Source organism: Salmo trutta, chromosome 35 (genome assembly GCF_901001165.1).
Source record: "Salmo trutta chromosome 35, fSalTru1.1, whole genome shotgun sequence".
Taxonomy (NCBI): Eukaryota; Metazoa; Chordata; class Actinopteri; order Salmoniformes; family Salmonidae; genus Salmo; species Salmo trutta.
The window spans coordinates 12,548,569-12,565,169 of NC_042991.1; the positions used below are offsets into that span (position 1 = coordinate 12,548,569).

The 16,601-nt window shown below is 40.9% G+C and overlaps 1 protein-coding gene and 1 long non-coding RNA gene across 3 annotated transcripts; both read left to right on the forward strand.

Moving 5' to 3' along the window:
• Positions 1-351: 351 nt before the first annotated feature.
• ahsa1a (AHA1, activator of heat shock protein ATPase homolog 1a) lies at positions 352-10,830 on the forward strand. The gene is made up of 9 exons (XM_029733358.1): positions 352-876; positions 5,292-5,482; positions 7,100-7,182; positions 7,368-7,485; positions 7,594-7,685; positions 8,219-8,344; positions 9,710-9,811; positions 9,908-9,959; positions 10,354-10,830. The coding sequence occupies exons 1-9, from the start codon at positions 797-799 to the stop codon at positions 10,524-10,526; spliced, it is 1,017 nt and encodes a 338-aa protein (XP_029589218.1). The 5' UTR covers positions 352-796; the 3' UTR covers positions 10,527-10,830.
• Positions 883-4,226, forward strand: LOC115174631 (uncharacterized). 2 transcript variants are annotated; one of them, XR_003871811.1, is made up of 4 exons: positions 883-2,005; positions 2,612-2,867; positions 3,052-3,175; positions 3,329-4,226. It is a non-coding gene; the product is annotated as an uncharacterized LOC115174631 (long non-coding RNA). The 2 variants fall into 2 exon arrangements; XR_003871812.1 differs by having other exon boundaries at positions 2,612-2,690.
• Positions 10,831-16,601: the final 5,771 nt, after the last annotated feature.

Below are 16,601 nucleotides of genomic sequence, written 5' to 3' on the forward strand. Positions count from 1 at the left end.
TTTTCCAAACAAAGCAATATGTTTATTAAGACGTGTCTTGATATCAAATATTGTTAGTACTGTAATATAGGCTTTATTTGTTTTAAATGTAAAAATAAATATCGGGTTTTTTATTTGATTTCCACTAGTTACCACAGCCACAAAGACGCTATATCGTAATAATTCATGAAAACAAAAAAATATTATTTTGTCTTAATTGAAGGTAAGGCATAATGTTAAACGAGATAAATGGTACAAATAGGCGAGGTGTATGACTGTGTGGCTTTGAACTAGTGACGAACATTTTCTTTTGACAGGAACTTCCGCATGTAGCTACATCCGCTTCTATCCCTTCCAGTAATTTCTAGTCCGCTTCTAGTAATTTCTACGGCGAGTGCGCAAGCTCCTTGCATTTCAAAACGAGTTTTCGAGAAAAACCAGGGTCCTAAAACCAAGCACACCGGCGCTCAGGTACATTTCTACGGCCATAACGCAGTTTTAGATAGATGAAATACAAAGGATTTACAGTCGGTTTAGCTAAAGTTAATGTTTTGGTTAGCGATTAATTGAATTATTTGTCAATTAAAAATACACAGGAGCTACACTTTGCCATCTAGGTTGATATTACCAACGTTAGCCTGTGGCTAGCTGTGTAGCTCGTCGTCACGTTTCAACCTTTTTGGTTATAGGCATTTAATTCATTTAGCTAGTTGACGTTAGCCAGCTTTAGGAAATCATTTGAACAGTTTTTTTTGTAGTAGCTATCAAGTAACATTAGCTACTGTAGCTAACACATTAACTAGACACCGCTGTCATCATGGCGAAATGGGGAGAAGGGGATCCACGCTGGATCGTGGAGGAGAGAGCCGATGCAACAAACGTCAATAACTGGCATTGGTGAGTAACGTTAGCGTGCTTTTTTTCAGCTAGATAGACTGTCTCAGATCCAGTTGAGAAGAATTCGGCAAAGGCCTTTTTCAAATATCGCATGTTTTGTGGGATTCGATTATGCTGTTGTATACATTGCATAACCTACACCTCCGTTTCTATCTTCATTTATGTTCTTGTGAGGGTGATTATCGGCAGGTCGTTATCAAGTAAGGGGTTGAGAGAGGCTACAGCAGCATCTGAGCTGTACTGTACCTATCCACCGTAGCCGAGGAACGCTCACCTACGTTTTCTTCTGAGAACGAAACGTTCAACTCCTTTATTTTTTTTATGAGATCGGAGTTGAGATTTCCGTCGCTCTCTACCCTAGACTATTTCTGCGTTTTAAAGATGTACTATGCAGAAGCAGCTCCGCCATTTCTTGGTTGCTAAAATTCTAATAGTTAACCTCATTTCAGTTAATCTGACAAAACAAGCAAGTATAGTGTAGAGAATCATTGTACTATCTAAACCGCTATGAAATATATTTCCCATAACCAAAAATATTGTATTTTCAGCTGTTTGAAGCTGGTGTACAATACCAAAAGTAAAAGATGCAAAAAACGAAACCTAAGTAATGGAAGCAATAGATAGTGCACATAGAACATATCTACTGCTTCTTAGACTTGCTTTCAATGAGTGAAAGATCTGTAACTCATATTCCTGTGTGAATTTGGTGGACGACCTATAGTCGTAATACACATAAAATCTAGCGGTCAAACACAGAAATGGTTCCAATCGTTTTTCCACCTTTCGTTTGACCCATTGTGGATTTTAGAAACGCTTCAATTAAGGGCTGTGTTTTCATGTAGGTTTACCCTGCCGGGACGCTTTGATATTGTCATACATGTTTAATGCTTTTCGACTTGTCCCCAAATTAATGTTATTGGTTCAGAGTTTGTTTTGATATTTTAACCCGCGTGTCGTGATCGCGTTTGGTGTTGGGGGACAAAATAAATGTATGCACGATGGCGCAGGCGCGCTGCCGGTTTGGGTTCCGTCTAATGCGGCTATCATCTAGAACTACAAATGCCTGTCTCAAGCTTAACACTCACCGGGGCCTTGAAGATCTGGACAATACTGCCAAATCGAGGCAAAGGTAAGAATCTCTGGATTAACTATCTAATGTTGGCCTCATTTAGTAAATCATAAATTGGTTCGTTTTAAATTGACATTTATGTTAACTGTCTTGGGCAAGTTTTAAAAAGAAATTGCCTGTTATCTAGTTAGCAACATTAGCCTGGCTAGATGGCTACATTAACCGTTTGTTTCTCTAGCCATTTAAATGCATGAGAAATGAATTAAAACAAGTTTAGTTGTCTTTGGCTTTTATAAACTAAGTCTAGCTTGCTACTTAACTTAGATGGTAAAGCTAGGGCTAGGCATTCTTGTGTGTGTGGGTAGCCTACTTGACTTATAGCTACCCTAGCTAGCTGTATTATTTTAGTCTGGCTTTTTGGGAGGTTTCAGAGATGGACTGATTTAGCATCCTCTTGAGTCAAGTGTGCTTAATTTACTGTGGGGAAACATTGTTTGCTGTTATCCTCTGGACAGATCATTAGTATGCAATGTTATGTAACCTTATTTAGTCCTACCTAATATAGTTTTTTTAATGAATTGGTACTCAAACGTTTAATTGAGGTAGAATTACACTCATGTTATTGATGCCAAACTGCAAACCTTATTTGCACCTTCTCTATTCCAGAACCAGTGGGTGTGCCTGAGTCTTGCCACCTCTCAACTAGGCAAGCTGTTTCAACCTGGAACACTATTCTCCTGCTTTGGTCAGTTTCAGACATTGTAGGAAGATGTTGCATGGGTTTATTGATATATAACACATGCTCTCAAGTTGAACTTGTTTACTGATGCCGCGGCGGCGGCTGCTAAGAAGGCAGCTGCTGCCAACCAGAAGACTGCAGCCCTGGTCCACTCCTGCCCTGTCTGTCGGTTGAGTAGTATTGGTTAGTACTGTATGTGCCTTTAGGTTCCTCTCCATGTGTAGGCTATTGTACTGGCCTGTGTGGTACAGTCTTTCATATGAGTAGTTGTTTTTTGCATCGTTTTGCTTAGTTTATAATTCGTTAACTTTTGAATTCAATCTAAGCCACAGATTAACTTCCTCCATTTTGTACTTGATGTTTATAGATGCAGACTCGAAGACGTTCAAGCAGCACTTTGAGAGCAAGCTTTCCAAGTCTCCAGTGTTCCCAGTACTGGTTGATGTGCAGGTCTAAGGAAGCACATACACCAGCTGTAGGTCCATTTGAGTGTAAGATTCTTCCATCATTCACACACAGTAGACATAGTGTAAACCACCATGTTGTCAACAAAATGCTGTCCTCAATGCTTAAGTTGTATTGTCTATGGCTCAATTTGTGGAAATGCTGTGATCACTCATTGTCTTCAATGTTGTAATTCATAGACACATGATGACCACGAATTGAATGCTGCAACTGAGACGGCATGACGTCAAGGGACACACACTGAGACCCCGAGTATGACTGGACATGGGCCTAAAAGGGCTGCAGAAGCACACAAGCACCCCATTTTATGTTTATTCTATGGTCAACCATCTCTCGAGTTAACCATTACTCCACACTATACCTTTTATGGTCCCTCAACTTTCAAAACTTTGAGAGTTTCAATCTTATCTCTATTAACCCACCCTACCTTCACCCATTTTCCCTATGCTGCTTCCTTCACTTGTTCTTCTCCTGATTTGATAACATCTAGACTCAGTAACATGTTTAAAAGTGTTGTGGTGTACTGTTTTTGCTACCTTTTTTTCACCTGTGTAATTTTGTCGTCCTGCTGCTTATTCTGGGGTTCAGACTGAATGCAGTGGTAAATAATCTGCTCACAATTGACAGCAGCAACATGGACCTGTTAAATTGACAAGGAGGGTGTTGTTATAGCTGTGTTTAGGCATGGCTTCCTTGTTTTGAGTAAGTTTGTTTCTCATTCTCCTGGAGTTGGCTAGGTTTTATAAAAAATACTATTTCAATTTGTTACTTGCCTACCAAAATCACACTATTCTGTTATTTGTGCTGGTCTAATTCCTAAAATGGAAAAGCAGAATCTGCGCTCTCAGATAAAAGTAGTTCATATTGTGCTCTTTGACGTTCCAGGTTTATGACATTGATGATTAAATCATTTTTTAATGTTGGCTTAAATTCAAAGGTTTATATGTTATGCATATCTATGCATTGTTTACTATTTTGTTTAAGAAATCAATGTAATTGTTGGAGTTCAGGTGTTTGACGTGATTTGATGGGTGACTCGGTGCATTGTCAAATAAATACCCTTATTCATAATGGATACATTCTCCAATGAGTTCATCTGGGTTTGAATCTGCAACAGAACATATCAACAAGTTAGTTCTGAATTGCTTTTAATACCGCAGTGCATTCTGACACCATGAATTGAAGTAGATATCGCGTTGTTCATATAGTTAAGGAAAGACTGCCACTGGCTGAAGGAGAAGAGGGTCTGGTTAGCTGAAGTAAGGTTATGAGGCTAATATCAACTAGATGGCTAGTTCTTTTTGCGGAGAAGCTTAGCATTCATGGCATGTTATAAATACTAGACTGCTACTAGGATGGTGTTCTATACAAGACCAAATACATAAACAAATAGTAGTTATAAGATATGGAACAGTAAATACACTTGAGTATCTTTTCATTTTGGATCAAGGTAGCTAGTGAGTTGACAGCGTAGGTGTCAGCTAGAGAGGATGTGCAGGGACTTGCAGTCTTGCTTGATAGCTACTTTGATGGTAATTATCATTTTCTAATCTGTGTAAATAGAGCATGCTATATTGATAAGTCACCTTGTCGGAGAGATTCACACGGTTATCAAAATGTTTTCTGAGTGTTAGGCTCCCAAGTGTTTGTTCCCCCCCATGGTCTGTCCAGAGGCCTCTGGAATGTTCTAGTTGGTGGCACTGACTGAAGGGTTTTAAGCAAAGCTATTTCTGGAGCACCAGGGACAGGGTACAACTGGTGCAGATGGGGGATATTTATAACACTTGACACAGAACGGTAGCAATGATCACAACCCTCTGAACCGAAAAGCGTGAGAGTGAAATGTTTCCTCTACCTGATCATTACTTTTATTCAGGGGAAGTTACATTATGGTCTGCCTCGCTGTGATCATGGTGCGAGCTAAGTAAACGCTGTCAATGAATCCCCTTAACTACAACTGAAATATATTTCTACAGGAAACAATTCACTTGCGTAAGAATGATATTGGAAATCCTCCAATAACAAATGCTTGTTTCTGTTAGTGACTGTTTCCCATTGAATGCGACACAGTTGAATATATTCGTGTGTGTGTGTGTGTGTATGTATGTATATATATATATATATATATATATATATATATAGGACCGAACGAGATGTGACAGGCTGGTCGACAGACAAGCTGAAGGAGCTCCTATTGGGGCTGCGCGTGGAGGGCCCAGAGGGGAGCTGCGAGGTCACCGACGTCCCCAAGCTGGATGGTGAGGCATCCATCAACAACCGCAAGGGGAAGCTCATCTACTTCTACGAGTGGAACGTCAAGGCGACGTGGACTGGTGAGTGCAGCAGAGACTAGTGTTGCACGGTGTACCGGTATCACGGCACTAAAACGTTATGATACTGATGATGCCAACATTTTAGAATACCGTAGTACCGTTTCATATAATACTACTGAATGTTTCGGCCTTACCGATCAAATGAACCTGCTGGCACCTAGTTTTGTTAATAGATTCAGTGGAATTTAAGCAACAGCCACTAGTAAGCTCCGGTCCAATAATATCCACTTCACTTGTATGCGCATATCACTTGTGGTAGCTGTAATCAGCCAGCCACGTCCTCTTCCAGCCCTCACTCACCGCTTCTCTCCGTCCGCTCTTCATGCACATCTATTCCTCCATCAGTTTAAAAAAAATATAATTTAGACGTGGTGGAGAGTGGGGATGCACAGACCCTGATGAGTCTTCTGTTATATTTGTCAGATTGGAACAGCACGCAAGATATGATACATTGTTTCATTTAGTCGGCTGTTATAAGCCATAAGTACAGGCCAGTCTGAGTAGACTGCAAGTTCGCTGTCACGCAGCCTCTGAGTGCCAGAGAGGGGAAATTGACAAGCATGCTTTACAGCAAAGCCTAAACGGTTCAAAAAAGAAGACCCATATTACCAGAGATGCCTTTTATTATTTTTCGGGATTCGCGCGCATTTTATATCATTTCACAAACCATGACGCGGGCCGTTTTAAACTAATCCAGGCTCGTTAATTATTGGTTTGATAATAAACAATGTTGTTCAGTCATGTTACCTAGCTAGCTAACAACCTGGTAACTTGACAGTAGATTTAGACACATTTGATTGGCACAGGAAGAAAGGAAAAGGTTCTGCTACTCATGAAATGTGATTCAAAAGGTAGGATTCATATAGACCTAATAATGGAAGCCTAAAATATATCAAAAACCGATCTCTTCTGGTGCTCCTTAAGTTCTGTTTGGTGCTTAGTGTTTTGAAAGTTGGGAGCAGTGTTTGTGGGAGAGAGACTGGTGTGTGTTTGAGGGAGACATTGTGAAGGAGGGAGGTGTGTTACTGAAGTCTGCCACCATGACATGCAGGTCATGCACGTATATTCCTGCAGCCAAAGGTAGGTCTTTGCAAATATTAGCAGAACAGCCATTCTATGCTGTATTCTATACAAGTAGAAGTGTGAATTTAATTGACACGTTTTTGCATAGCACATGCTCAGAAGATTTAGAAAAGCGTCCTGGGGACAGGGCGAACGGGACAACTAGGCTACTCTGAATTTTTTCCCCACCGTGGTATCCTGATACAACTCGGTATTGTGATACTTGGCCTAGTATTGCATCATTAGTAAAATGTTGGTATAGTGACCACTAGCAGACACACACATCACTCTATATGGAACTCATGTTGAACATATGGTAAGATATGTCAGGTTTTCTGCCAGTGTATTTTCTGCCAAATGTGTCCTACATTTTGTTTGAAACAGAGGGTTTTGCCTACTAAAGAGCAGCATAGCCCTGGTTTCCATGGCAATGAGACTGTAATTCTATTCTTCAGCACACAAAGCCCCAGGGGTTCAGTGAGAAGTGGGTGGGTTGTCATAGTGTCTCTTCAAAGTAGGCTTCATGACATCTTTTTCTCTCTCGCTCTGTCCCAGGAACATCAACAACCGGAATCAAGTACAAAGGGAACATCGAAGTTCCCAACCTCTCCGATGAAAATGACATGGACGACCTAGATGTAGGTTATGACAGAATGCCATTAAGGATCATGTTTGGTCAGGCTAATTTGCACATTGACTGGTGATGGCTATTGGTTGTAATGTTATTTCTTTGCATTACTTTTGGTAAAAAACAAGACCACACCTAACATGACATTGGGTATAATCTTTGCCTCCCCCCTCCCCCCCCCCCCCCCGGGCACAGATCAGTGTGTCACTTTGCAAAGATGAACCCAACACAACCCTCACCGAACTCATGAAGAAGGAGGGAGCGAAGAAAGTGCGCGCTGCCCTGGGGAGCTATGTGGACCACCTCAAATCCGGTGAGGCATTTATTTATTAAAGTCAATTTAACCCTCGTGCCTGTTTTATACAGATATTAATAGTTTAGCTTGATACTGATTGAAATGGAACTTTTCCGATGACTGTAGAGTTCACTCAGGGCATGATCCTCCCAACGGCGAATGGGGTGGCGAGCAAGCCACAGCAGACGCAGACAAAGGTCAAAGTGGACAAAACCCAGGTGGGTGGCAGTTGCCTTCTTACCTTACGTCTCCATTATCTACCTTTCTCCTTTCTATTTCACTTCCATCATGGATTTAACAATGGTGGAAACTCTCCAGCTAATATTTACGTCAATCCAATACACACAAAAGGAGAAGGGGGAAGAATTGAGACACAATCAAAGAATCATTGTATCAAAGGGCTAATGAGCATGATTAAAACCCTACTAGCAATAACAAACCGTGTGGGAAATGTTCCATACATGTTGTATGTTAAAGAAATTAGAGAATGCTTTTTTTTATTGGCAAGAATTCAACTGATAAGTTTCCGTTCAAGTAGAATTCCAACAGGTTGTGAATTTAGTGATTTCCCCATCCCCCTTATTGATGTAAAGCGCCACATAATGAATCCAATACATAATCCATCTACTGAATTTCCCACGTTCTGGATTTTAAGTATTCAAGCTTATTGAGCATCAGGTGAGCTTCACCTAATGTACATAATCATAGAATTTATGAATAACAGGATGATCACGCTTGTCTACGTCCCCAGATTGGCTCCTCCGTATCGGCCCCCTCTCCTAGCACAGGGGTCAAGATCCCCACCTGCAAGTTTAGTCTCAAGGAGACCTTCCTCACCTCACCTGACGAGCTGTACAGAACCTTCATCAACCAGGACGTGAGTAGTAAAGTAGTCAAATACTAGCTTCCCTTCCTTGTGTCCTTTCCTCCAACATCACTGATTGGGCCAGACATGACAGGCTGAAGTAATATGCTTGGAAACCAATCCAGGGGTGAATTCACTAGGAACCAAATGAACGCGTAAGGGCAGAAACTGGTGGGACTAACCTGAACTTGTCCGATAAACACTTGAAGAGTTTATATCCAAAAAACTATATATCCATTTTCAGAAATGTTGGTAAATTAACATTTATTGTTTAAAGAATTTATGAAAGAGTTTTTTCACAATCTAATCATGGCATTGGGTTGTGTGATGACAAACATGTATTTGTTTAAAATCTATCACTTGATGTTTTCATTTCAGAAAGACAAATCATGATTTTTAGCAAAATGCTGTATATTTGCCTCAGGTTTTACAGTCAAACATAACAAATACAGCTGTACAAATTATACATTTATGAAATACTGTCATATGAGATCTGTATTTAAAACATTTACATTTCACATTTTAGTCATTTAGCAGATGCTCTTATCCAGAGCGACTTAGCTTAGTGCATTCATCTTAGGATAGCTAGGTGAGACAACCACATATCAGAGTCAAATATACAGGATACAAACATTCCATTCCAGCTAACAATGATAGTGTTTTTCAAAAACAATTGTTTCATTTATCTAAAATCTATAAATGAGAAGCATAATATTTAACACACATGAAGGTACCCATAGGCAATCATTTCTGATGAAAAACACAAGTTTAATAGCATTTTGGAAATCAACTCTTAACTTGGTTTTCTTTGCAAAACATTCCCGTTGCAAAAAGGTTTTCTACAGTGTGCACTAATGAATACACCCCAGTACTTTCCCAGTCACTGAGGAAGTAGAGAACGGTTTATTTCGCAAATTTGACATTACAAAGTATTAGTAGTAACAAAGCTGAATTATGACACAATTTGCATAAATACACTATGCACAGAAAACCAGTAAGTATATATTTGAGTGCATGTGTTTGCCTTCAATGGAAAGTGTTCTACCAAGATTTTGATTTGCGATTGTTTTTCTCCTGTACTTCACTACTGCAATTAATTTCACCAATGCAAATAATTTTTATTCACACAAATACCCTTATGTTGGATTTTACTGCATCTGTTGCTTTTAATAGGGAACGAAGAGCAACCTCAATAGACTAGACTTTAACTCTCTGTGGATTACTTCCCCTTTAAAAATGTTGCCTATTATAATATAACGCCAACCTACTTTTTAAATTGTCGTCCCATAACTCTTTTGAATCATGACTACAACTGGCTGAAGGCATAGGAATCAGTGCTGATTTGACTAATCTATGGTCTCCTCTCTCGTAATGCAGATGGTCCAGGCGTTCACCCATACTGCAGCAGTGGTTGACGGAGACAAAGGAGGGAAGTTTCAGCTGCTAGAGGGAAGCGTCAACGGAGAGTTTCTGGAGCTGGTGAGGACACGCATCTGCTTGAGATCATGTTCTGTTGATCATGACCCGTTGGTAGAGAAATACCAAATCTAACTGGTTTTGGTTTCCACTTCTTAGGTCCCAGATGAAAAGATAGTTATGAAATGGAGGTTCAAGACCTGGCCGTGTGGTAGGTTTCCCCACCTTGCCCAGTAGTGCTCTTGATTTGTGTGTGTTCTTTGGCAACTTTTGATGTCAATTTCAGCATTTCTCTACTTAAGTATTTTTTTTATATGGGTAATTTCTACAATTCTTAACTGCTTTCTCAACTCTGCTCCTGGGCACCCACAGGGTATACAGGATTTGGTCCATCCTACAACGAACACACCTGATTCAACTAATTACAGGCATGATGATTAGTTGGATCCAGTGTGTTGATACTGGGCAGGAACAAAAATGTGCATACCCTGTTGGGTGCCCACAACTGGACTTGAGAAACCTTGGATAGTAACATAACTGGCTTGGATATATTATTGTTTTAGCAACAAATGATTCTAAAACTGGCTCTGATTTCCCTTTTCCAGAGCACTATGCAACTATTACCCTGAACATGAAGGATCGAGGCAATGAGACTGAGCTGAAGGTAGAATGTAAAGGAGTCCCGACGGTAGAGGAGGATCGGACAAAGGAGGGTTGGAAGAGACACTACTTTGAAGCCATCAAACAGACTTTTGGATTCGGGGCCCGACTCTACTGAATAATGTAATAAAATAAAAAACGGATTATTTAATGTGGATGAATACTCTTTAGTACAGTCTCTCTTGTAGCACCAGCCCTACATCGTGTGTAGACAAACGGTGCCTTTTCCACTTGGAAGACTGGCAGTCCGTGGTTCAAGGCTTTCTTTGATGTCTGTGCTTACCTTACTGAGTCTATAGGCAAAATGAGATGTAGAAACAATTACTCAAACGACAGTATATTTGGAATTAACTTAGCATTCTCAATCGCCTATTCTGCGCATTTGAAGTGTGTCATGCTGAAATAAATGACATTTTTACTGATTTATGTTTTGGGGGTTTAATGACGACTAACTGCAAGACGAATGATCAAAAGAATGCTTGTTAATATTGTTGCTCGATGGCTACCCAAATCCGGTGATGTTTCTCTGGAAAAAATTGTATGGAAACACAGTTGCTCAAGCCTGATATTCTTAGTGATATTAGTCTGAATAAATAGAAAGCATGCATATTTAAACAAAATGAAGACGTCAAACAAATTGCATTACACATGAAATATGGACAGCAAGGGATACATGTAAATTTAATTACAAAAGGTTTTGGCATCAATGTAGTTCAGCTAACACATCCAGAAGACAGTCCTTTGGATACAATCATACAAGATCGAGACGGATGGATGGGGATATATTATCCCACTGGATATACAAGTAACTGACAAAATAAAGGAAACTCCAATATAAAGCGTCTTAAAAGGGTGTTGGGTCACCACAAGCTGCCAGAACAGCTTCAATGCGCCTTGGCATGTCTGGAACTCTATCGGAGGGGTGCGACACCATTCTTCCATGAGAAATTATATAATTTGATGTTTTGTCGATGGTGGTGGAAAACGCTGGCCTACCAAAATTATGGCCTACCAAAAGGCCTACTGGGGCTGGGATTAAAAATAAAAACATTTAAAATAAATAGGACGAAACACACATCACGATGAGAGACTACATAAGACGACAACATAGCATGGCAGAAACACATGACAACATGGTACAAACATTATAGGGCACAGACAACAGTACAAAGGCCAAGAAGGTAGACAACAATACATCACACAATGCAGCCACAACCGTCAGTGTCCATAATTGATTATTTGAATGAAGAGATTGAGATAAAACTGTCCAATTTGAGTGTTTGTTGCAGCTCGTTCCAGTTGCTAGCTGCAGCGAACTGAAAAGACGAGCGACACGGATGTGTGCGCTTTGGGGACCTTTAACAGAATGTGGCTGGCAGAACAGCTGTTGTATTGTGGAGGATGAGGGCTGCAGTAGATATCTCAGATAGGGGGGGAGTGAGGCCTAAGAGGGTTTTATAAATAAGCATCATCCAGTGGGTCTTGCAACGGTTATACAGAGATGACCAGTTTACACAGGAGGATAGAGTGCAGTGATGTATCAAAAGGAGCATTGGTGGCAAATCTGATGGCCGAATGGTAAAGAACATCTAGTCGCTCAAGAGCACCCTTACCTGCCGATCTATAAATTATGTCTCTGTAATCTAGCATGGGTAGGACGGTCATTGGAATCAGGGTTAGTTGGCAGCTGGGGTGAAAGAGGAGCGATTACGATAGATGAAACCAAGTCTAGATTTAACTTTAGCCTGCAGCTTTGAAATGTGGTGAGAGAAGGACAGTGTACTGTCTAGCCATACTTCCCAGTACTTGAATGAGATGACTACCTCAAGCTCTAAACCCTCAGAGGTAGCAATAACACCTGTGGGGAGAGGGGCATTCTTCTTACCAAACCACATGACTTTTGTTTTGGAGGTGTTCAGAACAAGGTTAAGGGCAGAGAAAGCTTGTTGGACACTAAGAAAGCTTTGTTGTAGAGCATTTAACACATCTGGGGAGGAGCCAGTTGAGTATGAGACTGTTCCTCTGCATATAAATGGATGAGAGAGCTTCCTACTGTGTGAGCTATGTTGTTGATGTGAATTGAGAAGAGCGTGGGGCCTAGGATTGAGTTTTGGGATACTCCTTTTGTGACAGGCAGTGGCTGAGACAGCAGATTTTCTGACTTTATACAGTTGAAGTCGCAAGTTAACATACACTTAGGTTGGAGTCATTAACTTGTTTTTCAACCTCACAACAAATTTCTTGTTAACAAACTATAGTTTTGGTAAGTCGTTTAGGACATATACTTTGTACATGACAAGTAATTTTTCCAACTGTTTACAGACAGATTAATTCACTTATAGTTCACTGTATCAAAATTCCAGTGGGTCAGAAGTTTACATACACTAAGTTGACTGTGCCTTTAAACAGCTTGGAAAATTCCAGAAAATGTCATGGCTTTAGAAGCTTCTGATAGGCTAATTGACATCATTTGAGTCAATTGGAGGTGAACCTGTAGATGTATTTCAAGGCCTACCTTCAAACTCAGTGCCTCTGCTTGACATCATGGGAAACTCAAAAGAAATTAGCCAAGACCTCAGAAAAACAATTGTAGACCTCCACAAGTCTGGTTCATTTTTGGGAGCAATTTCCAAACGCCTGAAGGTACCACGTTCCTTGTACAAACAATAGTATGCGAGTATAAACACCATGGGGCCACTCAGCCGTCATACCGCTCAGGAAGGAGACGCGTTCTGTCTCCTAGAGATGAACGTACTTTGGTGCGAAAAGTGCAAATTAATCCCAGAACAACAGCAAAGTACCTTGTGAAAATTCTGGAGGAAACAGGTACAAAAGTATCTATATCCACAGTCAAACGAGTCCTATATTGACATAACCTGAAAGGCCGCTCAGCAAGGAAGAAGTCACTGCTCCAAAACCGCCATAAATAAGTCAGACTACGGTTTGCAACTGCACATGGGGACAAAGATCATACTTTTTGGAGAAATGTCCTCTGGTCTGATGAAACAAAAATAGAGCTGTTTGGCCATAATTACCATCGTTATGTTTGGAGGAAAAAGGGGGAGGCTTGCAAGCCGAAGAACACCATCCCAACCGTGAAGCACGGGGGTGGCAGCATCATGTTGTGGGGGTGCTTTGCTGCAGGAGGGACTGGTGCACTTCACAAAATAGATGGCATCATGAGGCAGGAAAATGATGCGGATATATTGAAGCAACATCTCAAGACATCAGTCAGGAAGTTAAAACTTGATTGCAAATGGGTCTTCCAAATGGAAAATGACCCCAAGCATACTTCCAAAGTTGTGGCAAAATGGCTTAAGGACAACAAAGTCAAGGTATTGGAGTGGCCATCACAAAGCCCTGACCTCAATCCTATAGAAAATATGTGGGCAGAACTGAAAAAGCGTATGCGAGCAAGGAGGCCTACAAACCTGACTCAGTTACACCAGCTCTGTCAGGAGGAATGGCCAAAATTCACCCAACTTAGTGGGAAGCTTGTGGAAGGCCACCCAAAACGTTTGATCCAAGTTAAACAATTTAAAGGCAATGCTACCAAATACTATTTGAGTGTAAGCAAACTTCTGACCCACTGGGAATGTGATGAAAGAAATCAAAGCTGAAAGAAATCATTCGCTCTACTATTATTCTGATATTTCACATTTTTAAAATAAAGTGGTGATCCTAACTGACCTAAGACAGGGAATTCTTACTAGGATTAAATGTCAGGAATTTTGAAAAACTGAGTTTAAATATATTTGGCTAAGGTGTATGTAATCTTCCAACTTCAACTGTACACTGCCCTCTTTGAGAGAGGTAGTTAGCAAACCAGGCCAAAGACCCCTCTGAGACACCAATACTCCTTAGCCGGCCATCAAGAATGGAATGGTCTACCATATCAAAAGCTTTGGCCAAGTCAATAAAAATAGCAGCACAGCATTGCTTAGAATCAAGGGCAATGGTGACATCATTGAGGACCTTTAAGGTTGCAGCGACACATCCATGACCTAAGTGGATACCAGATTGCATACCAGAGAGAATACTATAGACATCAAGAAAGCCAGTCAGTCGATTATTGACAAGTTTTTCCAATACTTTTGATAAACAGGGCAAAATAGAAATAGGCCTATAACAGTTAAGATCAGCTTGATCTCCCCCTTTAACTAAAGGACGAACGGTGGCTGCCTTCCAAGCAATGGGAACCTCCCCAGAGAGGAGAGACAGGTTAAAAAGGTCGAAGATAGGCTTGGCGATGATAGGGGCAGCAACCTTAAAGAAGAAAAGGTCTAAAACATCTGACCCAGATGTTTTTTTGGGGTCAAGATTAAGGAGCTCCTTTAGCACCTCGGACTCAGTGACTGCCTGCAGGCAGAAACTTTGTAGCAGGGCAGGGTAAAAAGAGGGAGAAGCATCATGGATTGTCGCATTAGAAAGGGTGGGAGATGAGGAAATGTTGGACGGGCAAGGAGGCATGTCTGAGTCAAATAAGAATCCTGACTTAATGAAGTGGTGATTAAAGAGCTCAGCCATGTACTTCTTGTCAATAACAACCACATCAACTTTAAGGGACATGGGCAGCTGTGAGGAGGAGGGTTTATTGTCCAGGTATTTAACTGTTTTCCAGAACTTCTTGGGGTTAGACCCACAGAGAGAGAACTGCTCCTTAAAGTAACTAACTTTGGCCTTATGGATAGCCTGAGTGCACTTATTTCTCATTTTCCTGAACGAGAGCCAGTCAGTCTGAGTATGCGTGTGCCGAGTCTTTCGCCAAATGCAATTATTGAGGTGGAGTAACTCTGCAAGATCATGGTTGAACCAGGGGCTAAACCTGTTTTTAATTCTCATTTTCTTTATGGGGTCATGTTTGTTGACAATACCACTGAAAATATCAAAAAAGAAGGTCCAATCATCTTCGACAGAGGGGATCAGGCTGATTCTATACCATTTTACAGAGGCCAGTTCATGAATGAAGGCTTGCTCACTAAAGTTTTTTTAGCAAGCGTCTATGACAGATCAGGACAGGTTGTTTCACTGAACAGCCATTCCGAACACAGGCTGTGAAACAGTGATCACTAAGGTCATTACAGAAAACACCAGACCGATTCCTATCAGGATTATTTGTGTGGATAACATCAAGAGTAGCCTTTTCTGGGTGTTTGGAGTCATACCTTGTGGGATTGGTAATCATTTTAGAAAGATTTAGGGAGTCCCATTGCTTTAGGACTTGGTCAGGTGGTTTAGGTCACCTCGCAGGACAAATTCAGACTTCGTATAAGGGGCCAGGAGAGAGCTTAGGGCAGGTAGGGTACAGGCTGGTGCTGATGGAGGACGATAGCACCTAGCAACAGGCAACAAAGAGCTATTTGAAAGTTTAATACTTAAAACAAGCAAATCAAATTGTTTGGGGACAATCTTGGGAGACAACCGAGCACTGAAGGTGTTGCTTGGTAAAGATTGCCACTCCCCTACCTTTGGAACATCTGTCTTGCCGAAAAAGGTTATAACCAGAAAGGTTAACATCAGTATTCAAAACACTCTTCCTTAACCAAGTCTCAGTAATGACCAACACATCTGGATTGGAGCTGTGAACCCACACTTTCAATTGATCCATTTTAGGTAATAATCTTCTAGTGTTAACAAATATGTACATGCACATTTCCAGATATCATCAACAGTAATACAATCAAGGCAGGGCAGAGGACAGGGAGAGTTCTGCAGTGCTGATTTATGCCATCTGAATATGCATCAGATGGCAACAAGATCCTGCTGTACAGCAATGGCCCTAAACATGATGGGATGTTAATTGCTTAATTAACCCAGGAACCACACCTGTGTGGATTAAAGCGCCTGCTTTCAATATACTTTGTATCCCTCATTTACTTAGTGTTTCCTTAAGTTTGGCAGTTAACAGTAGCTTACTATACCCATTATGCTAAAATGTGTTGATTTGCTAGTAGTACTTCAATACTTGCTCTTTGGGGGCTACCAAATACATTGTATTGCTTGCCACACAAATTTACATGACAGATGATCCCAATATGTGTCAGAAGGCGTTTCGGCTGTCGTGGACGAACCTGTCTACTGTACAAGCAAGAAACGTGTGTGTGCACACCCGATTGGATGACATGTCCTCTACCATCAACGATTGGTCAATGTCAGTCATCGTGGTCTAGGATTGGTCTATCGGAGGGATTAG